This window comes from Tupaia chinensis, unplaced genomic scaffold, assembly GCF_000334495.1.
Source record: "Tupaia chinensis unplaced genomic scaffold, TupChi_1.0 Scaffold139833_1, whole genome shotgun sequence".
NCBI classification, from domain to species: Eukaryota; Metazoa; Chordata; class Mammalia; order Scandentia; family Tupaiidae; genus Tupaia; species Tupaia belangeri.
In genome coordinates this window covers 3,179,301-3,204,993 of record NW_006199712.1, presented here as the reverse complement: position 1 = coordinate 3,204,993, position 25,693 = coordinate 3,179,301, and the positions used below count along the sequence as shown (strand labels likewise).

Here is a 25,693-nt window from a genome sequence, read left to right as displayed (position 1 = left end):
CCAGCTCTTCTCCCCCAGCCTGTGTCATGAGGTCAGCGATGTTTTTCTCCAGATCATCCATGGGACTACTCATATCATCAGTTCTTTCAATGATCTGATCGGACATGGTCTGAAATTTATCTTGCATCTGTTGCAAGAGAGTCTACACCACAGAGGTCAGGTCCTGCACGGTCCTGGGGTCAGTCTAGGCCATCTCCCCTGTGCCCAGCTTGGCGGTGGTTGCTCAGACCGTCACCTACACTTCCTTATGTTCGTAGTGCAGATCCGCCCCCCGCCCCGTTGCTTCTCGCGATGAGAGGGCAGCTCAGAGGGCGGCTCGCGGGACCTCGGCGCCTCTTGGGAACTGACTCACCAATCTTTGTTTTTAAGAACCTAGGAACTCTTATAGTTACATCTTTATCTCTATTTTTTTAAATATATATATATATGTATTTATTTTTAAGATTTATTTAATTTTTTTTTATTATTATTTTTAGAATTTACTATAGGGCACATGTGCTCACCAGAGAAAAGAGAAAAAGAGAGTAAGTGAGAAGGCAAGCCGCCAGGTCTGGGACTTGAACCATGGTTGGACATGTGGGAGTCTAGTACCCCAAGTACCATGCCACCTGCTGGCCTCCAAACATTTTATTTTTAAGAAACATTTAAATTTAGATCTAAACTGGTCCCTAGTAATACATTCCAAAAATCAGGTCTTCCTAATGATAGCCAGATCTCTTTAGAAATGATGTTTTTTTGTTCGTTTGTTTTTTTAAGAGAGATTTTTGTCATAGGGCACATGCACTTGCCAGAGACACAGAAAGAGACAGAGAGACAGAAAGTGAGAAATCATGCCCGCCCCCCCCCCATGCCCAGAGGGAGGATGGCCATGCTGCAATCCTTTCTCTTCCATTCTCATCTTGGGATTTTGGGCATACATGCACATGTACCTGGCAAGAGTTTTAAGTCACTGGGTCCAGCAATGTAAACATTATGCCATCTGCTGATCCCAGAAATGATGGTTTTTTTAAAAAATGCATTTTATTTTCTGAAAATTATTTCTACAAGTATTATGCTATTTAACAAATACCTTAAATGATCTTCTGCAGTTTTTACTCCCTTTCCCTTTTTAAATTTCTTTTTTTTTTTTGGTGTGAGAATAGTTAGTCAATGTAGAATCAGATTATCTATTTCTGGTTATTTAAAGACATTTCTCCTATTTGTTCTGTCTTCAACCCTGTTTCAAACACTTCTCACCTTTCCTTCTCCTATTTGCTCTACAGTATAAATATATAAAATTTATGTTCATAATTAGGTAAAGTAAAAATAATATACCTCAAATTCTAAGTTAAAGAAAACCAAATGATTCCTTGTTAATATTTTCCTGTATTTTGCTCTTATCTAAAAATTAAAATTTTCATTTAGGAAATAATTCATTCTTTACTATATATTGTTCTAGATCATATTATGTGATTTTTTCCAATGTGAAAAAAAATTTTTTTTTGGAGAGGTTTTTGCTATAGGGTTTGTGCGCTCGCCAGAGAGACAGAGACAGAAAGTGAGAAATCACCCCCCGGGGGAATGGCCACACCGCAATCCCTTCTCCATTCTCCTCTCGGGATCTTGGGCACACACGCACACGCGCCTGGTGTGCCTTTAAGCTGCTGGGTTCGGGACTCGAACTATGGTCGACTACATGGGAGTCCAGTGACATAGCCATTATACTAACTGCTGGTCCCTCCAATGTGAAATTTGTTTATTTGAGTAGGTAAAAAAAATATTAGGCTAAAAAGAATTTCTAAGAAGAACTTTCCCTCTATTCACTTAAACTATTTTGAGCAATTGTTAAATATCTGAGGAGTTTATTATTGTGGTTCGTTTTAGTTTGCTATAGGGCACATATACTCACCCAAGAGAGACAGACAGAGATAGACAGAAAGTGAGAAAGTCCCCCACCCAGTGGGAGATGGCCACACCATAGTCCCTTCTCCATTGTCTTGGGATTTTGGATATGCACACACACATGCCTAGCATGTTTTTCAAGGCTCCGGTCCAGAACTTGAACCATATAGTCAGCCATGAGTGATCTCACAGCCTTAACACACCATGCTACTAGTTGGCCTTATACCTTAGTCCTAAAGAAAAAAAAAAATTTTTTTTGAGAGATTTTTCACCATAAGGTGTGTGTGCTCACTGGCGAGACACAGAGACAGAGACAGAAAGTGAAAAATCACCCCCAGGGGGGATGACCACACCATAATCCCTTCTTCATTCTCCTCTCAGGATTTTGGGCATGCGTACACACATGCTGCAGATGAGTTTCAAGCTGCCAGGTCTAGGACTCAAACTGTAGTCTGCCATGTGGGAGTCCAATGCCTTAACCACTACACCACTTGTTGATCCCAAGAAAGGAAGCTTTATATAATTTATTTATAACCTATTGTTTAGGTAGAAGTAAAAAATAATATTTTCTTTGTTTTCTAAGATTAGGTTTACTCAAGTCTGTGTAAGAATCAAATGAAAATTTGTATGACTTAGCAGTAAATAAAAACTCAGTGAACTGAGTCATACCACTTTTTGGATAGTATAAGTATTGTTAGTATCACAGATTTAGAAAAAAAATAATGGTAACACTATGGCTCTTTCCTTTTAAGTTTGATGGCTTTGTTTTCAATAACATATGTATGCACACATGCACTCCACCTTCTTTACAACAATATGATTAGTTTTTGAAACATATTCTGCCTCACTAGAATGCATGTGAATTAAGCTGGTAAAATTCCTGGCAATGTTTTACTTTTCTCAGCACATCTTCTGCTCTCAAACAATTAGGTCTGAATAAACCTTGCCAGGGATATCTTCAGCCTGTTAGTTCATTTTGAGCTACCTTATATATGTAGATACAAACCTCCTCAGTTAGCAAAGTTTGCCTGTTTGTCTAAAGTCACTCTTTGCTTTAATTAATTACTTCAGGCATTGAGCAAAGTGACTTTTTGCTCATGCTGACCAATTTTTGTACATTTGTTTCCTGTTTCTTTTCCTTAGGACTTCAAAAAAAAAGTAAGGTAAAATTTCTTAAAGTAAAGTAGGAAAAAGGAATATTAATAGTACCCTATTACCTAACTTTTTGCTGTTAAAAATTATATGAATAGATCGAAATAAATGTGGTACATGTACACTATGGAATACTCTTCAGCCATAAGAAACAATGAGACCCTGATGTTTGATACAAAGTGGATGAATACAGAAGATGTAATGCTAAGTGAAGGAAGCCAGACCATGAAAGACAAACACTGTATATCCCCAGTCAGTGTACACTGAATGCCTGCACTCTATGGTAGAAATGGAAAGATCCAAAGATAAAATAGTTGAGAGAACCAGTGTAAATAACAGAGACATATAGGAGTGAATGGATAGTAGAGAATGGGTAGGAGGGGCTCAGGGAAGAAATATTTAACAGACATAGAATGTAAAGTTCTCCATTGAAGGTGTGTATATGGTAATATCCTTGATTTGATTGCCATGTACTACATGCATACTTTAAAAATAATATTTTCTTTGTTTTCTAAGATTAGGTTTACTCAAGTCTGTGTAAGAATCAAATGAAAATTTGTATGACTTAGCAGTAAATAAAAACTCAGTGAACTGAGTCATACCACTTTTTGGATAGTATAAGTATTGTTAGTATCACAGATTTAGAAAAAAAATAATGGTAACACTATGGCTCTTTCCTTTTAAGTTTGATGGCTTTGTTTTCAATAACATATGTATGCACACATGCACTCCACCTTCTTTACAACAATATGATTAGTTTTTGAAACATATTCTGCCTCACTAGAATGCATGTGAATTAAGCTGGTAAAATTCCTGGCAATGTTTTACTTTTCTCAGCACATCTTCTGCTCTCAAACAATTAGGTCTGAATAAACCTTGCCAGGGATATCTTCAGCCTGTTAGTTCATTTTGAGCTACCTTATATATGTAGATACAAACCTCCTCAGTTAGCAAAGTTTGCCTGTTTGTCTAAAGTCACTCTTTGCTTTAATTAATTACTTCAGGCATTGAGCAAAGTGACTTTTTGCTCATGCTGACCAATTTTTGTACATTTGTTTCCTGTTTCTTTTCCTTAGGACTTCAAAAAAAAAGTAAGGTAAAATTTCTTAAAGTAAAGTAGGAAAAAGGAATATTAATAGTACCCTATTACCTAACTTTTTGCTGTTAAAAATTATATGAATAGATCGAAATAAATGTGGTACATGTACACTATGGAATACTCTTCAGCCATAAGAAACAATGAGACCCTGATGTTTGATACAAAGTGGATGAATACAGAAGATGTAATGCTAAGTGAAGGAAGCCAGACCATGAAAGACAAACACTGTATATCCCCAGTCAGTGTACACTGAATGCCTGCACTCTATGGTAGAAATGGAAAGATCCAAAGATAAAATAGTTGAGAGAACCAGTGTAAATAACAGAGACATATAGGAGTGAATGGATAGTAGAGAATGGGTAGGAGGGGCTCAGGGAAGAAATATTTAACAGACATAGAATGTAAAGTTCTCCATTGAAGGTGTGTATATGGTAATATCCTTGATTTGATTGCCATGTACTACATGCATACTTTAAAAAACCATATTGTGTGCTATAGAGATGTACAATAGTTAAATGTGAATAAGAAATCATAAAGTGAAAAAAGAAAAGCATAGAACAAGACCTAACTGAGATGGGATACATAGCTAAGATATCTGTGCTGGGACCACATGGGAGGTCCAGGTTAAATTCCCAGTCCAACCTAAGAGGCTGAAGCAGAAGTACTGTAACAGCGAGACTGTCCAAAAAATAAGGAGAATAGCTATTCTAAAAACGTGTCATAAAAAGTGTATACCTGTTTCGCCAAGCACAAGCAGAAGCATGTATGACTCTTGCCCTCATGGAACTTATGATCTAATTAATGCAAAATCCCATAACTTGAGAATCACACAGATAAATGAAAAGCACAAATATAAAGTTAAGTGCTACTGAATACAGGTCATGGTGCTTAGAGAGCTAGCATTCTACAGAGGATTTTACCTTCCCAGAAAGGTTAGAAAAGCTGTCCTCTGAAGAAGTAATAAATGAGGTAGGATCTAAAGGATAAATAGGAGTCAACTAGTACACTTTGGAAAGTAAAGTATTCTAGTTTGAGATAAAACCATATTCAGAAGCTTGTGGCAAGAGAGAACATGATACAAAGAAAGGAACTCAGTATAGGTTAATAATACTAGAGCAAAGAGAACATCAAGAAAAATTTGAGACCTCTGTTAGTCTTTTTTCCTGGTGGTGGCTACTAAAAGGGTTTTCAGGAGAGAAAGAATACTTGCATTTCAGGAAACAAGTAATACTTGCATTTAAGAAGCAATATTTGGATTTAAGACATCATTTGGTTGCTTATTGATAATAGATTTTAGAGAGGTTATTGTAGAAGCAGAAGGACTAGGCAGCTATTCCAGTAACCCATGCAAGAGAGGAAGGTGGCCTGAAATTGATGGTGTTCTGAGAAAGGTTAGATTTCGAATATATTGAAAGAAGAGCCAACAGGGTTCACTACTACATCGAAAACACAGCTTAAAAAAAAAAAAGTACGCGTCAAGGGTAATTCACAGACACTTGGATTGAGCAACTGGAAGGATGAAGTTGCATTTGTTGAGATGAGGAAATCAAATGTAGTTAATTTGCAGTTGGAGATTATGAATTCAGATTGGACATGTAAGGACATCCTGGAGATGTAGAGTAGCCGAGTGCCTGTATGAGCTGAGTTTAGGTTAAGGTCTGGAGATAAAAATTATATAAATAGAGTTTAGAGATATAAATCTGAGAGTCTTTGCCATAGAGGTGGTATTTGAAGCTATTAGACTCTATGGGATCACTAAAGTAGTAAGTGTAGGTAGAGAAAAAGGGCAAGAAACTTTACTCCTGGCAGGGGTTGTGTATTTGGCATAAGCTTACTTGTTTTCTTATGCTTATTTCACATCACTTAAAATCTGTGGGGGAGGTGAAACTTGAGATTATTTTCTTAAAGTAATATGAAACTTAAAATTTTCTTTTCAATCTTTAAGAATTTTTCACTAAAAAGTTATTTTATTTTCCTTTTGACTAAGGCTGTATCTGGCTGAAGGATCGTTTACTTAATACTTTGAGTCTTACAGTATTATTTAACTCATTATTGAAATAAGAAATCATTATATGATTTTTTTTTTTCCTCTTCTTTTTAGGGATGATCTGGTCAGACATTAAAAGACTCTGGTACGAAGGGTTAGAAGACTTCTTAGAAGAATCTCGTAATCAACTCAGTTTTGTCATGAATTCTCTCTATTTGGCAACCTTTGCTCTCAAAGTGGTTGCTCACAACAAGGTGATTTTCCTATGTCAATTGAAAGCACAAATTAAGTTTATTTAGAAAAGAAAACCAAGATATTTAGCTGTATTACTCAAGTTAGATTGGGTCAAATCTGTGTCTGAGGTGTTTTCATTTTAAACCTGTCACTGTGCAATTAGTTTTCTCCCTTTCCAGTAGTTCAAAGGATGTTACTTACCTTTAAATATTGGTTATATGGCAGGCACCATGATTGATATTTGGTGTACTTTATCTCATTTTATCCTCACAGGAACTCTGTGAGACAGAGGTATTAAATAACTCCAAGACCACACAGTAAGAAACCAAGACCGATTTCAATCCAGGTCTGTCTAGGCATTTGCTTTCTTTCAGATGATAATTTCTTATACCTGGAGCCAGGTTCCTGTAGTTCATTAACCTGTACATACTTAAAATGAGAACACAAAATAACTTAAAATGATTAGTATTAGATATCTTTCTATTGGCAAGAAAAAACTTATCTGAGTGGAATTCATCAGATATGAATAGTATTTTACACATTCTAAATCATAATTATTATTTTTCACAGCATAAACTGGCATACAGGGTTTTTTTTTTAATGATTATGTATTTTAATTTAGAATTTGATGGAAATTTATCCTTGTAAACATCTTTTCTTATTTTTCTTTTTTTTTTTTTTAAACTTTCATCAAGATTCAGCATTCCCTAAGCTCTGAAAGAGTAATAGAATTTAAGTAAAATATCTTTGTTTAAACCCTAACTTTAGAATTATTTTAGGCTATCACATGTAAACAAGTTAAAGATATAATATTTTTTTTTTGCTAGTTTTATAGATCTTTTACTAGATCATAAAAGAAGGAAATGGATTACCGAACATCATTTTACTTTGTTTAAAAATTGATTTCTTTAATTGACCAGTAGTGTGGAACATGTTTGTTAGGTATATTGAGTGGCCAGACTGTGAAATTCTTAAGAAAATAAAAATTAGTCATAAATGGATAAATGGATTGTTAAAGAGTTTGAGAAGCATTGATTTTTCACACTGATATCTTTAGTTCTAAAAGTGGGATGCTTATGTAACTTATTATCTCAGCCAGGAGATTTTGGGAGTGAAAAGGGGCAATATTAATAATTATGCCAGGACAACTGGTACACAAACTTAGACTCTTCCAGGCATTGTGGCCACTCTATGTCTGGGTTCAATTCTATATTCTTTTTTTCTAGGTAATTAAAAGAGCAAAGAACTTCTGGGTTTATTTTAGAATAATGGGTCAAAAGACTAGGTTAATTTGATACGATAGCTGATTGGTTGACAGTACACATAAACATAAACTTAAAGTTTATGTTGTGGAATTTAAAGAAACTAGCCAACATTTTATTTATAAAAAGTTTAATGACAATTTTAAAAATTATTCATATAGAGTGATATTTCATCACAGACAAGGAAATCTTTTATTTAGTTAATATATTCTATCAAAAAAGAAGAATTTTATGAAACATACATGAACATATCCCCAAGGAGATATAATCACTTCCTTTCAAAAGTCATAATATGTTTTCACTTTTCTAAAATTTCATTTTCTAAAATCTTTGACTTTTTCTTCCTAACTCAGTTTCATGATTTTGCTGATCGGAAGGACTGGGATGCATTCCATCCTACACTGGTCGCAGAAGGGCTTTTTGCATTTGCAAATGTTCTGAGTTATCTTCGGCTATTTTTTATGTATACAACCAGCTCTATCTTGGGTCCATTACAGGTAAATAATTAAAATTTCTCAAAGAACACTTGTTAGATGTCACTATTATTATATCTTTATACTTGTCCAGTGGACCATTGTTTTTTAATAATGTTAAAACCAAACTTTGTTTTTTGAAAATAATTACCAGTTGGAAAGTCATTACATAATTCTCTTCTTTGCTTCTGGCTCAATGATAATCCTTTGGTTTTAGGTATTCGAATTTTAGGAAAGTACGATCTGTTGGCTTTCTCCCCTGATTCATGGACCTAGTGGTATTTAAAATATAGTGATACTAGACAATAGAGTACTAGATAACATAGTTATACTAGAAAAGTACAAAAATATACTTTTTACCAAAATGAATCTCATATTTAAAGTTTTTAGTATTTTAGGTGATAAGTATAAGGGTGGGGTGCCCTGTACACGCGGAAATAATTATGCATAATAGTGATTTTGGAAATATGTAAATCATGTTTTAAATAGCCTTTTACTTTTGAAATATAGTAAGTTGGAAAATAGCATATTTAGAAATAAAAAAATTCATAGATATCATGTAGTACAATTTTATATGTTATGATACTTTATAGTTAAATTGAGCTTTTTTTAAGAGAGTTTTTTTGCTATAGGGCCTGTGCACTTGCTGGAAAGACAGAGACAGAGAGACAGAGAGACAGAAAGGGAGAAATCAACCCCAAGGAGGAATGGCAACTCCTCAGTCCCTTCTCCTCTGTTCTCCTCTCGGGATCTTGGGCACGCATGCACACGCACCCAGTGTGAGTTTAAGCCCCTGAGTCTGGGACTCAGACTGCAGTCAAATACGTGGGAGTCCAGTGATGTAACCATTATGCATCTGCTAGTCCCAAGAAATTGAGCTTTTGAGATGGCACATGATTTATCCAAAGTAGTATGGTTATTTCATGTGAAAGTTCAAGACTAAATTCCAAATCTCTTTGCACCAAAGAACGAACTCTAAATTGTTGAATTTACCCCACAGAATATAGTACTTGATTGTTTTTAGAAGGTGGAATCAACTTTGTCAGCTCTACATAATACATTTAAATTATAACTCCAAATCTGAATAATATTTATTTTTCCGTAAGTCAAAATTTATTAACAATTTAGATTCTCCTTTATATTTTTAAAAGTGATTTTTTTTTTTTAAGAGAGAGTTTTGCTTTTGGGCACATGCATCACTAGAGAGACAGAATGAGACAGAAAGCAAGAAATCACCCCCTAAAGGGAATGGCCATGCCACAATCCTCTCTCCTCTCAGGATTTTGGGCATGCATGTACATGCGCCCAGTGTGAGTTTGAAGCTGCCAGGTTTGGGACTCAGACTGGGGTCAGCCATGTAGGAGTCCAGCAACGTATCCATTATGCTATCTGCTGGTCCCTAATACTGATATTTTAAATACAAGTTATAATTACTGTGTTCAAACAGGAGTATGTAAATAAAATATTTAATAAAAAGTTGATATGACTAGGCTTATACTATTATCATCTTGCAATACCATTTCCTAAAAGTGTTACTCTCTTAACCAAGTCCCATGAGATTCTCTGAGTTAAATAAATTTGAGATACATTGCACACTGTATGCCTGTTTTGAGAGTTCTCAGTGCATGTTATAATATTTAAGCCTGCTAGAAAGAAGTAAAGAAATTTGTTTAACTATGTTCATCACTTAACTGCGTTTAACCTCATAGGTGTTTTTTAAATGAAATATGCTCAGGTCTCTATATTTTTCTAAAACATGGTATGTAAGACACTGGTTTGAATTGTCTGTTATTTCAATTAATTTATGCCACCAATATTATCTATGAATAGTTTAATCATGCATAATAGATTTTTTTGAGCCAAAAATTGAATGACATCACTGGGTTTCTATACTGGAAATTTTGTTATAGATTTTTATGAAGTATTAGAAAAGAGAAGGTATATTATTATTTTAGAATGAAGAATCAATTTCTGACTTCTTTTTCTAGCTAACATGGAATAACAGATTTACCCTCCTGCCTGAAGCAACTAAAAAAGTAAAAAGAACAGACAAAATATAAAACAGCAATTAATAAGAAACTGGATATCAAGGAATAAAGAACAGTGATCTCTAAGAAATAAGCAAATACTTCCCATGTTACTTCCTCTAAGAAGAAACAAACAGTACCCATCTTACTGCCCAGTAGAGATTATTAGGCTATTGTAGAGGGAGGATGAACACAGGGACTGGCAGAATCCTGACTTTAGGGGACAGATCTGAGAGTATAGTAAGACCAGAAAGTGTAGAGTTTTAAGAAGAGTGTATGTACTGGTGAAAGTTAAGCATCGCAGAGATGCTGGAATTCTGTAGAGCATTGTCCTTGAGCATTCAGCAGAGCACCAATCAACATATGCGGGGTAAGGACATTACCTAAGGCAGAGAAGAGCTATCCGACAGTGTGGAAATGGTACTTAGAGCTTACACAGCATTAGAATAGTGTCTGCTCACCAGGCAGACTGGAAAATCGCTTACTACGCTGATCAGATCGTTATGTAGAGTACTTAGAAGGATCTTGCTTCAGTAGTGGGAAATATCCCTAGGCCACACTCTGCTGTGGTACCACTAAATTTTAAAAGCAAGATCTGAAAGGATTAAACGTTGGGAGCTCCAGTGACACAGTCTGTTAGCATGATGTACTAACCTGAAAGGATTAAGCTATTTACAAGTAACTTAAATGTGTTAATTCACACCTATGCAGATGTTAGAATTAACAGATAAGGACACAAAAGCAAGAATTATAATTGCATGTCTTATGTTTAAAAACTTAAAAGAGAGAAATTTCATTTTTGTTTTTCTTAGTTTGCTATAGGTGTGTGTGCTCACCAGGGAGAGAGAGAGAAAGTGAGAAATTACCCTTTGGGAGGATGGTCACACGGCAACCCCTTCTCCATTGTCTTCTCAGGATTTGGAGTATGTACGCACATGCACCTGGCACAGCTCCTGCAGCTCCTGCAGTCGGCCATGTGGGCATCCAGTGCCTTAGCCATCATGCCACTTGCTGGCCCCTAAACTGAAATTTTAGAGATGGAAACTGCAGTGTTTGACACGAGACATGAGCTGGATGTGATTAATACCAGATTACACATGGAAGGAAAGGACATTTGTGACCTTGAAAAAATGTGTTAGAAACTACCCAAAATAGAGGAAGAAGAAATTTTAGAATGAAAGAACATCAGTGAACTGTGAGACTTCAGGTGGCTTAATTCACATGTAATTGGTGTCTCTGGATCAGTGATAATTAAAAACAAACTTTTTTTTCCCACATTTTATTGATTTACAAAATACCTTAAACTAAAAATATGGACAAAGCTAGACTCTAGTTACAAGAACACCGAAACATTTTTAAAAATTTAATTAATTTACATTCATTCCCTGAACATCGTCACAGCAGGCTAAATGTGATTTCCCATCCAGGATATACTGCATAGTGACTTAATCATACATGTTATCATTAATGATTTTCTATTTCTTGTTTTATATATATCCTCCTACCACACTATCTCAGGTGTCTACAGTTGTTTTCCATTAAATAGATATATTTTAATAAATTTTTTAATTTCAAGAAAAGCAGTTTTAACTTTAATAAATCAAAGAAATACTAAGGAACTTTGGTTAAAACTTAAGGCCAGGAAACAGATTAGGATTCTGTTCAAAGAGTAGGTGCATGAACCTATCGTCAGCTCAAGACAGGACAAGAATCCTTAAAATCAAGAACAAAGCCTAGAAGAAATCAGCAATGCTTTAGTCAAAAGTCATAAAATGCTATTTCACCAGTTCAGTCTTATGTACTTAATCTATCTTCTATAGTGGTTTGATATTCCTGATTAAATTCTAGGATATAAAGTTCAACTCCAGACTTATCCCTATGCTTAAGTTGGCCATTTTCTTAGTTTTTGAACTCATTTCTGTGTATCTGTATTTAATTTTCCTGGCATAGCACTCCCTTGAGAAATTCTTGGAGAACTGGTCTGGTGTTGGTAAATTCTTTCAGGTTTTGTTTATCTGAGAATGTTCTTGTCTTTTCTTCTCACATGAAGGAAAATTGTGCCAGGTACAGTACTCTTGGTTGAAATTGCTTTTCCCTTAACACTTTGAATATATTTTCCCATTCTTTCCTTGCTCACATTGTTTCCAATGAGAGGTCCGTTGTTAGCCTGATGGATTATCTTTTGTAGGTAACTTGCCATTTCTCTCTTGCCAATCTTAGTATCTTGCCTTTGTCTGTGGTTTTGATTAACCTGGCTATAACGTGTCTTAGAGATCTTCTTGGGTTGATTCTGTTTGGGGTCCTTTGTATTTCTTGGGATTGGATCTTTGAGTGCCTCTCTAGGTTTGGAAAATTTTCTTGCAGGATTTTATGGAATAGATTATCAATGCCTTGAGATCAGCAGTTGGCATAATGGCTATGTTGCTGGACTCCCATGTAGTAGACCACAGTTCAAGTCCCAGACCCGGTGGTTTAAATTCACACCAGGTACATGTGCGCACATGCCTAAGATCCTGAGAGGAAAAGGGAGAAGGGATTATGGCGTGGCCATCCCTCCTGGGGAGTGATTTCTTGCTTTCCGTTTCTTTGTCTCTCTGTCTTTCTGGAGAGCACATGTGCCCTATAACAAAAACCTCTCCAAAAATAAAAAATAGATGATCAATTCCCTTATGAGTCTCTTTGCCTTCTGGGATACCGCTTATATGGATGTTTGGACGTTTGATGGTATCTAATAATTCTCGTATATTATTCTCAATATTTTTTGGCAATTTTCTCAGTCTTGGTGGTGGATTTTTCTAGGACAGCAATTTTTTCTTCTTCGTCTGAGATTCTATTTTCTGTATGATCTAGTCTGCTTTTAATACTTTCAAGGGAGATTTTGACTTCCTGTATTATAGCCTTCCTCTCTAATAGGTACATCTGATTCTTTTGTAAAGTGTGTAATTCCTCTTTTAGAACTTGCAAGAATTTCCTCACCTCCTGGAACTCATCAGCTCCTTTCTCCTTTCTCTTCTGCAGTTCATTATCTCTCTTCTCTTCCATCTCTGTTAGCTTTGCCATGATGAATGTCCTAAACCACCAGGCTATGGGTTAGGCCTTATATCCTGCTTTTCCACTTAATATTTAATTTAATTACTATTATGGTTGAGCTACGATGTCACAGTTCTGCCTCAGCCTTTTGGCTGGGACTATAGGCACGTGCCAACACACCTGGCTGCATTTAGATAGGATTGTGCTGTGTGGCCCAGCACACACTCAAGCTCGCAAGTCTCCTCAAGCTCAGCCTCCTGAGTTGTTGAGATATGGGTGCATGCTACTGTGCCAGCCTTTATTTATTTATTTGAGAGATTTTTCCTGTACGATGCATGTGCTCACTGTAAAGGCAGGGAGAGAGAGAGAGACAGAAAACAAGAAATCACCACCACCACCCCCCTCCAGGGGGCATGGCTACACTGCAATCCCTTCTCCATTCTCCTCTTGGGATTTTGGGCACGCACACACATGCGTCCAGCGTGAGTTTAAAGCCACCGGATCCAGGACTTGAACCATAATTGACCATATGAGAGTCCAGAGCCTTAGCCATTACTCTGCCTGCTGGCCCCATCCAGCCTTTATTTTGGACCAGGAATTGAACCCAGGCCTACCATGTAATCCTATTCTGTGAAGCAGCTCTACTTTAGCAGTACATGCCACTGTGACTGGGCCTTCCTTAGTATTTTATACAGCTCTTTCTATACCAGCATGTAATAGATTTACTTAATTCTTTTTAAAAGCAATGTTTAAGATGCTGTAATTTTTTTGCAATTAATATCTCTAATCATGCTGCATTGAAAATCATTTTATGTACATGCACCTTTGTATACTTCCTATCTATTGGCTAAAATCCTAGGGATGGAATTACTGGATCTAAAATGTACTGTCTAATTATTTCCCAAATTTGTATGCTAGTTTAAACACTAAGAATTTGTGAAAAGTTTCTAATCTCCAGATTTTTTATTTTTTAAAGAGATTTTTGCTATAGGGCGCGTATGCTCGCCAGACAGAGACAGAGAGACAGAAAGCAAGAAATCACTCCTCAGGGGGGATGACCATGCTTCAGTACCTTTTCCTCCATTCTCCTCTCGGGATCTTGGGCACGTACGCACACACGTCCAGTGTGAGTTTTAAGCCACCAGGTCTGGGACGCGAACCGCGGTCGACTAGATGGGAGTCCAGCGACATAGCCATTACGCTAACTGCTGTTCCCTAATCTCCAGATTTTGAAGACCTAAAAAAGAAAATGAAATTAGGCTTGAGTGGGGGCCAACAGGTGGCGTGGTGGTTAAGGTGCTGGACACTCCCACATGACCGACCATGGTTCGAGTCCCAAACCTGGTGGCTTGCTTTCTCACTTTCCCTCTCTCTCTCTCTCTGTGTCTCTCTCTCTGGTCAAATTTAAAAATAATACTAAATGAGTGGATAAATAAATAAATAATTTAAAAAAAAGAAAGAAATTAGACTTGAGTAAAGCTTCCAGATTTACTTTACATATCTAAGTTACAAAAGATAATATCGGACACTCTCATTTGGCTTTTATACATAATAGTTTCTTATACTGGACCTAGAATGAAAGAAAATTGATCACCATAGCTAAAGAGCTTAGCACAGTCCTAGAGGAGGAAATGCTGTCCTTCAGGAACTGGTTTAGAATTGGTTGCAAGAATCAAATTAAGTACTCTATGTCATGATTCTATATTTGTAAACTGTAAGAAGTTATATAAACTTTTCCCTTTAGATTTGATCAGGGTGTTTCCCCTTTATTTCTTGCGACATCAGGTCTTAAGTCTCCATGTCTCTGCCTTTACCCTACAATAACACTGTCCTCTGCAGGCCTGGTCTTGATTCAAGGATTGAACCAGCCAGCCCTCAGAGTAATCAGCAGTAAATGACTTTTTTGTTAGACAGTTGAATTTTTGTTGTTTTGGGAGAACTGAAATATCTCAACCAGATGGAATAAAAAGAGTGACCTATGGATCATGTGTTTGTCTTCCTTTTATTGCCAGGTCACTTAATATTAAATATTTTGTTTTGGGATCGTTTTAATGATCACCTGTGTAATATATTCTACAGATTTCAATGGGACAGATGTTACAAGATTTTGGAAAATTTCTTGGGATGTTTCTTCTTGTTTTGTTTTCTTTCACAATTGGACTAACACAACTGTATGATAAAGGCTATACTCCAAAAGAGCAGAAGGACTGTGTCGGCATCTTCTGTGAACAGCAAAGCAATGATACCTTCCACTCGTGAGTACTTTCAAGTGTTTTAGTAAGTGTATTTCTCTCTTTCTGTCATGTTGTCTATGAATTAGTACCTATAGAAACGGGACTTCAAATTTTCTTTAAGAAATTTCTTTTTAATGTTTGTAAGAATTACTAACTGCTTATTTTTCATAAGTCATTTATAGTCATCTTTACATACAGAATCTAAAATAATAGGTACAAGTCATTACATTATTTTTCCTACTTCAGTCTGTCTTAATAGGAACTACTGGAGTTTTATATACTCTTAGCATTTTGGGCAGGACCAAATATATTACAAGTTGTTCAGCATCTCTGCCCTATTAAATGTCATTAGCATTAGCAATTCTCAGTCACTATTACAACCAGAATCACATTCTCACATTTTCAACACTTTTTTTTTAGATTTTTGCCAGAGGGCACATGCGCTCACTGGACAGAGACAGAAAAGGAGTGGTGACCCTCCAGGGTAGATGACCATGCTGTATAGTCCCTCTCCTCTATTCTCTTCTCATGATCTGGGCATGCATGCACTCACCCTGCACTCTTTCTGTCGTGTTGATTTTCAAGCCACTAGACCCAGGACTTCAACCATGGTTGGCCATGTTGGAGTCCAGCCCTTTAATCACCACACAAACTGCTAGCCCAATACTTCTTTTTATTATGATTATTATTTTTATTTTATAAAGCAAAAAATTAGAGAACTTTTTTTTTTAAGGATCCTGAACATGTAAGTACGCTACATGCTGTTAGTGACTGGGGCTCAGACTCAAACCCTGGCTAGCCATGTGGGATTCAGATTCCTCTATTCAGCACTTAACTGCTGTACTTAATGCTAGCCCTCAGCACATCTTAAGCTGTCATTAGAGGGGGCCAGCAGGTGGTGTGGTAGTGGAGAACTCCCACATGACCACAGTTTGAGTCCCAGACATGGCAGCTTGCTTTCTTGCTTTCCCTCTCTCTCATCAAATTAAAATCATGTCAATAATAATAAATAAAATTAAACAAATACTGGGTCGTCGGAAGTCATACTCATTTTGCATAGAAAAATACATATGACTTTTCCAATGACCCAAAAATTACTTATTTTTAAAAAGAGGTTATTTGAATCGATAATCATTAGAACTTAATGAATAATTTTTTTCTCTAATTTAATGTATCATAGGGAATTAAACTGCCATTTATGAGGTAGACAAAATACCTCCCCTCATTCTTAAATAAAATAATGGAAAAGAGGTGTGGACTTACACATTTTCTGTATTTCTGTTATTTATTCTTTAATTACTCTGTGTCATTTAAATAATAAAATTAATTAATAAGTACTTATTTGACACATAGTACATGTCACACAGGGTTCTGCATGAGTGAATGAAGAATTAGTGAACAAGACTGCCTTCAAGGAGCTTACATTCTAGTAGGGTGATACAGGCAATAAAAGAGGAATACCTAGCATGTTACACAGAAATAATGCCTGAAAAGACATATAAAGCTTGAGCTAAGAAGTACCTGTATGTGAGAGGTGCAGTTTTAGATAGGGTGCTGAAGAACGCCCAGAAGAGATAACATTCAAGGAAAGATGTAAAGCCGGTAAAGGAGCAAGCCATTAAAGAGGTCTGAGGTGACGTATTCACAGACAGACGGACAGCAAAGCCAGGTGCCCTGGGGGCAGGACTGGCATGTTCATGGAAGAGTCAGATGACCAGTGCGGGTGGATATGGTCAGCCAGAGGGACAGATTGTTGGAAATGAGGTCCAAAGGGTGATGGGGACGTATAGGACCTTATGAATCCTAGTGAGGACTTTGGGCTATAGAGACAGAGCCATTGGAAGGTTTTGAGCAGAGGGCTGGCAGAACCTGATTAGATATTAACAAGATCTATGGGCCGCTGTGTTGAGAGTAGACAGAAAAGCATGGCTAGGGGTTAAACAATTCGAAATCACTTAATTTTTTTTAGTCTGCTTCCTTGTTTAGAGTAAGGCATATCTGCATTGTGGAGATCAACCTCATTCATTTTATGAAGTATTATTTCAGGGTTTTGAATTGTTCATGTATGTACTTTTGATACAGTGTTTGCTAATTAATTTCTGTAATTTACTTTAAACAAAAATGTACTTGTCTTTACAGGTTCATTGGCACTTGCTTTGCTTTGTTCTGGTACATTTTCTCCTTGGCACATGTGGCAATCTTTGTCACGAGATTTAGCTATGGAGAGGAATTGCAGTCCTTCGTTGGAGCCGTTATTGTTGGTACTTACAATGTCGTGGTAGTGATCGTGCTTACCAAGCTGCTGGTGGCAATGCTTCATAAAAGCTTTCAGTTGATAGCAGTAAGTGTTTGTTCTTTTAAAAACTTTCTGTTTTCTTCAGATCATATTAAATGTATGCAGTAGATAAGATAAGCAAAGATTAAAAGAATTAACCAATAATATTATGTTAAAATTAAATACAGCCATACCTTGAAAATATTGTGGGTTTGGTTCCAGACCATGGCAATAAAGTGACTATATCAATAAAGCAGGTCACATGAATTATTTTCATTTCACAATACATATGAGTTATGTTGACAGTATGCTATAGTCTGTTAAGTATGCAATTGCATTGTGTCTAAAAAAAAAAAAAAAAAGAAAGCATTAGATTGTTGGAAAAGTCATAATGTACTTTTCTTTCTTTTTTGGAGAGGTTTTTGCTGTAGGGCGCGTGTGCTCGCCAGACACAGAGAGACAGAAAGCAAGAAATCACCCCCCGGGGGGATGGCCATGCTGCAATCCCTTCTCCTCCATTCTCCTCTTGGGATCTTGGGCACGCACATGCGCTCAGCGTGAGTTCAAGCCATTGGGACTGGAATTCAAACCGTGGTCAACTACGTGGGAGTCCATTGACATAGCCATTACACCAACTACACCGGTCCCAAGTCATGATGTATTTTTCTATGCAAAATTGTCATAACTTTTCTGATGGCTTAATACATACCTTTATTTAAAAATACTTTATTACTAAAAATTCTAAAGATAATCCGAGTCCACACAGAATCACAATCTTTTTGCTGGTAGAAAGTCTTGCCTTGGTGTTAATAACAACTAAGTATGGTCGTGGCTGCTGCAGGCTGGAGTGACCCAGAGAGTGTCTTTAAATAAGACAGCAGTCAGCTTTGCTGTATCAACTGATTATTCCTTTCACAAAAGATTTCTCTATACCATGTGATGTTGCTTGATAGCATTTTATCCACAATAGAACATTTTTTAGCATTGCACCAATCTTCTCAAACCCTGATGCTGCTTTGTCAACTAAGTTTATGTAATACTCCAAATCTTTTGTCATTTCAACAGTGTTCACAATATCTTCACTAGGACTAGATCCTATCTTAAGAAATTACTTCTTTTCCTGATCCATAAGTAGCTCCTCATCCATTAAAATTTTATCATGGGGTTGCAGCAATTCATTGCATATTCAGGCTCTATTTGTAATTCTAGTTCTCTTGCTATTTCCACCACATTTGCAGTTACTTCTTCCACTGAAATCTTGTGCCCCTGAAAGTCTTCCTTAATGGTGTAGTCAACTGCTTCCAAATTCCTGTTACTATTTTATATTTTATCCTCCTGCCATTAATCATGAATGCTCTTCATGGCATCTAAAATAGTGAATCCTTTCCAGAAGGTTTTCTTTTTTTTTAGATTCCCCCTCTCCCCATAGGGCACACGTGTTCATTGAGAGAGAGAGCCAGTAAGAGAGGGAAAGTAACAAAGCACCCCTAGGGGGGATGGCCATGCCACAGTCCCTTCTCTTTCATTCTCCTCTTGGGATTTTGGGTATGCACACAAATGTGCCTGGTGTGTTTTTCAGGCTGCTCAGTCTGGGACTTGAACCACAGAGTTGGCTACATGGGATCCAGCACCGTAACCACCATACCACCTACTGACTTTAGAAGATTTTTTAAAAATGTGTTTATTTACTTCTTCCATGAGCAAGAGAGACAGGTGTCAACACTGTGATCCACTCCCAACCTTCAGCTAGCCCAGATCGTAGGCAGACATGTGCCTGGTGTACTCAGGGAGGCTTCTAGACTTGAGCCATGTGGGATTCCTTGCAGAGCTTCACACCTTACAGACTATGCCACTAGCTGGCTCCATTCCAGAAGGTTTTCGATTGATTTTGCCTAGACCCATCAGAAGAATCACTATCCTTGGCAGCTGTTGCCTTACAAAATGTATTTCTTAAATACTAAGACTTGAAAATTGAAATTACTCCCTGATCTGTGGATTGCAGAATACATATTGTGTTAACAAGCACAAAAACAATATTAACTCTTTGCACATGTCCATCAAAACTACTGAGTGACTAGGTACATTGTCAATGAGCAGTAATATTTTGAAGGAATCTTTTTTGAGCAGTGAGTCTTAACACTGGGTTTCAAATAATCAGTAAACCATGCTGCCAACCGTGTGATCTTATCCAGGCTTTACTGTTTGATTTACAGATCACAGGCAGAATGGATTTAACATAACTCTTAAGGGACTTAGGATTTTAAGAGCGCATTATTTCAATTTAAAGTCAGCAGCCATGAGCCAGTAGTGGAGGTTAAGGCAGCTGTATCCCACATGGCCAGCTACACAGTTTGAGCCTCAGACCCAATGGCTTAAAAAACACACTGGGCATGTGTGCCCAAAATCCAGAGGACAATGGAAGAGAAAGGATTGCAGTATGGCCATCCCCCCAAGGGGTAATTTCCCACTTTTCTTCTCTCTCTCTCTTTGAGCGCATATGCCCTGTAGTAAAAACTAGTAAGTTATCAGCTGCATTAGCTCCTGCCAAGGGAGTCAGCTTGTCCTTTGAAGCTTTGAAGCAAGGCTTTGACTTCTCTAGCTGTAAAAGTCCAGATGGCATCTTCGTCCACTAGACGGCCATTCTAAGTTGAAAAACCTGTCATTTAGTTGCTTTCTTTTCCATTATCCTTGCTAAATGTTCTGGATAACTTGCTGGAGCTTCTCAACAGTCCTTGCTACTTTACCTTGTATTTTTATGTTATGGAAACAGCTTATTTCCTTTAATCTCATGAATCAATCCATGCCAACTTTCAACTTTTCTTCTGCAGATTCTGCACTTTGCTCAGCCTTCGAGTCTGGACCTGCTCCATATTAGGCTTCAGGAAAGGAATGTTGTGTCTGGTTTGATTTTCTATCCAGACCACTAAACAGTCTTACTGCTTAACTCCGTATCAGCAGTAAGACTGTTTTCCTTTCTTGTCACTTGTGCATTCACTTTAGTACCTTCAAGATCTTTTCCTTTGTGTTCACAGCTTGGCTAAACTATCAATATTTGGCCTGGGAGACCTAGCTTCCAGCTCGTCTCTGCTTTCAACCTACCTTCCTCACTAAGCTTAATCATTTCTAGGTTTTGATTTAAAGCAGGAAATGTGAGACTCTTTTTTTCCTTTCACTTGAACATTTAGAGATCATTGCAGAGTGACTGGCCTAATTTTAATATTGTGTCCCAGGGACTAGGGAGGATTGAGGAGAGGGGAAGAGTTAAGGGAATGGCTGGTCAGTGGAGCGGTCAGAAAACACACTGTACCTCTTAATTTTCTGTCTTATATGGGCGTGGTTTGTGGTATCCCCAAACAATTGTAATGGTAACATCAAAGATCACTCATCATAGATACCCTAACAGATAAAACAATAACGAAAAGGTTTGATATTGCAAGAATGCACAATATGACACGAAGACACAAAGTGAGTCCACGGTATTGGGAAAATGGCTCTGGTAGACTTGCTTTATGCAGGATTTCCACAGTCAGTTTGTGAAAACATCGTATCTATGAAGTGCAGTTAACCGGAGCTCAGTAGAATAAGGCATTCCTATATAGACTTTTTAAATGTAAGTAATATATAATAATTATAATTCTTGGGCCAAATTTCGAACTACAAGATATCGAAACATTGGGACAGTTAAGAACATATTTCTCTCCTCCCAGCCACACACCCGAATATATGTGTATATATATGTTTATCCATATTCTATATTGCTTTTTAATTTGCTGCTTATAGAATCATGAAGACAAAGAATGGAAGTTCGCTAGAGCGAAGTTGTGGCTTAGCTACTTTGATGACAAATGTACACTACCCCCACCTTTCAACATCATTCCTTCACCAAAGACTATCTGCTATATGATTAGTAGCCTCAGTAAGTGGATTTGCTCTCATACATCAAAAGGGAAAGTCAAACGGCAAAACAGTTTAAAGGTAAGAAATTAAAACTTTGGATTGCAACATAGAAATTGTTTTTGTTTTTGTTAGCAGAATCATGGCCTCACCAGAGGAATAGAAAAAGGGAGAGGAGAAAGAACCCTGCCATGGGGAATGGTCACACTGCAATCTCTTTTCCTCTATTTCTTCCTTATTTCAGGATCTGGGGCAGGGATGCACATATGCCCAGTGTGTTTCTCAAGCTGCTGGGCCCATGACTTGAACCACATGCGTCCATGTGGGATTCAGCTCCCTTCCCCATCAGACTACAGAGCTGTCCCATGACTTATGTTCTAACAATTCCTAATCTCAGATCTCTCTCTCTCTCTCTCTTTTTTTAGGAGTTTTTGCCTTAGGGTGTGTGTGTGCTTACTGAAGAGGGAGAAAGACAGAGAGAGAGAAAGTGAGAAATTACCTGCCAGAGAAGACGGTCATGCCACAATCCCTTCTCCTCCCAGGATCTTGAGCATGCACACACATGTGCCTGGCATGATTTCAAGTCCACTGGGACTTGAACCATGGTCAGCCATTTCAGAGTCCAGCGATGTAACCACTACCAGCTGCTCCCTCAGGTGTCTCTTAAAGCATAAGTATGCAAGCTTCTTAAGAACTGTGACTGTCTTATTTTTTCCTTACTATATCCTTAATGCATGGCATAGTATCTAACATAAAGGATTCAATAAGTATATATTGAAAGTGAGATACAGAAATGAGATTTTTTTTTCAGTTTTCATATTTCCCCCACATATGAAATCTTATCTCATAGTTTTTTATTTTTATATATTTTTTAATTGCCAAGGTGCATGCTCTTGCCAGAGAGAGACAGAAAAGGAGAAAGTGTCCCCCAGTAGGGTGTGGTCATGCTATAATTTACCCTTCTCCATTTCTCCATCATGTCAGGATTTTGAGCATTACAAACACTCATAGCTGGTGTATTTTTCAAGCTCCTGGGGTTGGCATTTCAACTGGGCAGTTGACCATGTGGGTTCTGACTCCCTTAATCACTAGGCTATGGGGCTGGCCCTCATCTCACAGTTTTAAAGCATGGAAATATTCAGAATATCTATTTTGTCACCATAGACAAAGAATAACTACAAGAGTCAGCTCATTTTTTTTTCTTGAAAGTTATTCAGTTTGTCCATAATTCAATGCATGTGTCTGTAAGCCAAGGATTGAGAAATTTATTCTATAAAGGGCTAGGTAGTAAATATTTTATATTTTGCTGGTTGAAACAAAATTGAAGATATTATGTAAATAGTAATATTACAAGAGAAAATAAATTTCTACAAAACTTTTATTGATGAAATTTAAAACATAATAGTAGTTGAGTAACTTTTTTGGTAATACATGTCTACTCGTGAAAATAATGGAATCTTTTGAAAGGAGATAAAATTTCACTTAATTATGGTTAAAAATTAGTGTTGCCTATCATCAAATTGATTGTAAGTATTTATCTGTAAAAACCACTCACAGCTTACAGGCTATGAAACAGGAAGTGGGCCATGTTTGGCCTGTGGATTGTAGTTTGCTATTCTCTTCTGTTGACTAAGGATTCCTAAAGCTAATTTTTTTCTTAAGGTAAGTGTAAAGGCAAGTGAATAAAATAAATATGCAGGCTATATTTGTCTTTAAACAAGTGTTGAGTATTATTTTGTACATGTACTGTAGTCTAACTAAGCTTTTTTATCTGTGAATATTTTTTAAAAAATCTACTTCATTTAAATATTGTTTCTGCACATCATTAGTATCATTATTCATTTTGAAGGAATGGAGAAATTTGAAACAAAAGAGAGATGAAAACTACCAAAAAGTGATGTGCTGCTTAGTGCATCGTTACCTGACTTCCATGAGACAGAAGATGCAAAGTACAGATCAGGCCACTGTGGAGAACCTCAATGAACTGCGCCAGGATCTGTCAAAATTCCGAAATGAAATAAGGGATTTACTTGGTTTTCGGACTTCCAAATATGCTATGTTTTATCCAAGAAATTAACCATTTTCTAAATTGTGTAGAGGATAATTTTCAATAACAAATCTGAAAGACTGTATTTGCATAACTTACATAAATTAATAAGGTACACATTGAAATAAAAAATTATGTAAAAGCCATTCTTTAAACTATTTATAGCATAAATATATGTTATGTAAAATCTGTATATATAATTAGTTTTTTAAAGCCTTCTGTTAGCGGCATAGATTTTGTTAGCATGCTGCTTGATTTTATTACTTGGAGAGTGCTTTAAACCTTTTTCTTTATGTTTAGGAGCGGCAGTTCAGTTATAAACGTACATGTTGCTGAAGTTTTGTAAAGTGAAGAGCAGTAACTGTAGGCTGATCTTCATAGGATACTTGGAATACGGAAGTCGTGGTCTTTAAAAATCTCTGTTTTAGGAGTTCACATATAGTTCAGTATTTATTATTTAAGAGTATAGTTTTATCTAATGTAATAGTCTATTTTTCTTTTTTATTTTGTTTTAATATTAAGCAGCAACAACAAACCTTAATGAATATTTGAATCCACTTACGTCTCTATTGATTTAAATTCACTTCAGTTTTTGTTATTATGATATATTTACTTTTACACAGTTAGCTGTTTTTACTTAGTATTTTTATATACACATGTTCATGTTTTGGCATAGTCCACATATTTAAATTCTTATAGAGTTATAGTTTTTGAAAATATAGTCAGTAGACATGTTCTAGCTGTAGGGTATTTAATTAAATTTATAAGTTTGCATAGCAACTTCTCTCTTTATTTTGTTACTTTCAATTTTTCCTTTTCATAATAGTGCTGTATTTTTTTTTTTTTACAAGTTGGAGTGGAGGTTCATAATTATACAATAGAAGATGGAAGATCCTTCTTTGTCATACATCATCACAGCCTGGCTTATTTTTATAAAATATTAGGTTACCCTTAATTCAGTGATTTGTTCTGTATTTGAAATAAGGTTCTTTCCACAGAATTTAACATAGTTTATAAAAGTGACTTCATGCTTATTTGTGAATCATTCTTGCTGTTCAAGATTAAAAAACACTGATTTTTAAAATTGAATAAAATAATGTACTTAAATTTTTTCTGTGTTAAGGGATGTAGCTAAAACTTCTGCAATAGGCTATTGCGTATGTATTCACGCAGCATTTCCAGTTAAGAGAGTATCATGCATACAGTTACCTCCTTAACTGGGTATCAGATGGTCTTACGGCAACAGGGTGCAGGCAGCCCTTAGTCCGTAAGTACCACCGATCCAGGGATCATTGTTTAAATATATCAGTGTTGTGTTTCATCTTGCTTTTTACTTTTTATTTTTTAATTTCCAAATTTTAAGTGTTCCCTCTTTTGGGCAAATTCTTATAAAAATGTTTATTGTAAAGTTATATATTTTGTCTACGATGGGATTATGCATTTCCCAATTGGGATTTTACATCAGGATTTCTAGTCATTCTAAAAATATCTAATTATTAAAATATTTATATAGTGCCTACTGTATGCATGAGTTACTTATGAGGTATATTTTGAATGACAGCATATTGTAAGAAAAAAAGGTGAATAAAACTTGACATTAGATTATAAACTGGCATTGAGTCTGTCCATTGTATTCTCGTATATTTCTAAAATTTGTATATAATTTATATATCAAAATTAATTCTTTTAGAGTATACAATTCAATGTTCTTTTTAAAACTCATTGTAAAAAGCCTGAAATGCAAAGCATCGCCATCAGACCCCATTGTACCCCTTCCTATCTCCAGTAGCAATCACATTTAGCTCTTGTAGCTATTCCATCTTATATTTATAAATACCGTATTTTGAAATATGTCCACACAAAGATCAGTATGTGAATGTTTATAGGAGCTTTATTTTTGGTCCTAAGCAGAAAACAATCAAATGTCCATTAACTGGTATATGGATAAACATTGCACATTCATTCAATGGAAATCTAGTCAACAATAAAAAGGAATTGTATCAATCAGTTCTCAGACTTCAGAGAAGCAGAGCTACTAGGATATTTGCAGGCAAATTGAGTGTGTACGTGTCTAGTGATCTGTTTACAGGGATATTAT

At 36.4% G+C, this 25,693-nt stretch overlaps 1 protein-coding gene across 1 annotated transcript in view; it reads left to right on the top strand.

Annotated features, from left to right (window-relative positions):
* Nucleotides 1-25,189, top strand: part of TRPC1 (transient receptor potential cation channel subfamily C member 1) — a 76,216-nt gene extending 51,027 nt beyond the window's left edge. The window contains 6 exon segments of the mRNA XM_006162299.3: nt 6,234-6,373; nt 7,969-8,112; nt 15,225-15,400; nt 17,519-17,720; nt 21,435-21,629; nt 23,398-25,189. Of these exon segments, the coding sequence (XP_006162361.1) occupies nt 6,234-6,373; nt 7,969-8,112; nt 15,225-15,400; nt 17,519-17,720; nt 21,435-21,629; nt 23,398-23,625 (1,085 nt within the window). The 3' untranslated portion in view covers nt 23,626-25,189.
* The last annotated feature ends 504 nt before the right edge of the window (nt 25,190-25,693 follow it).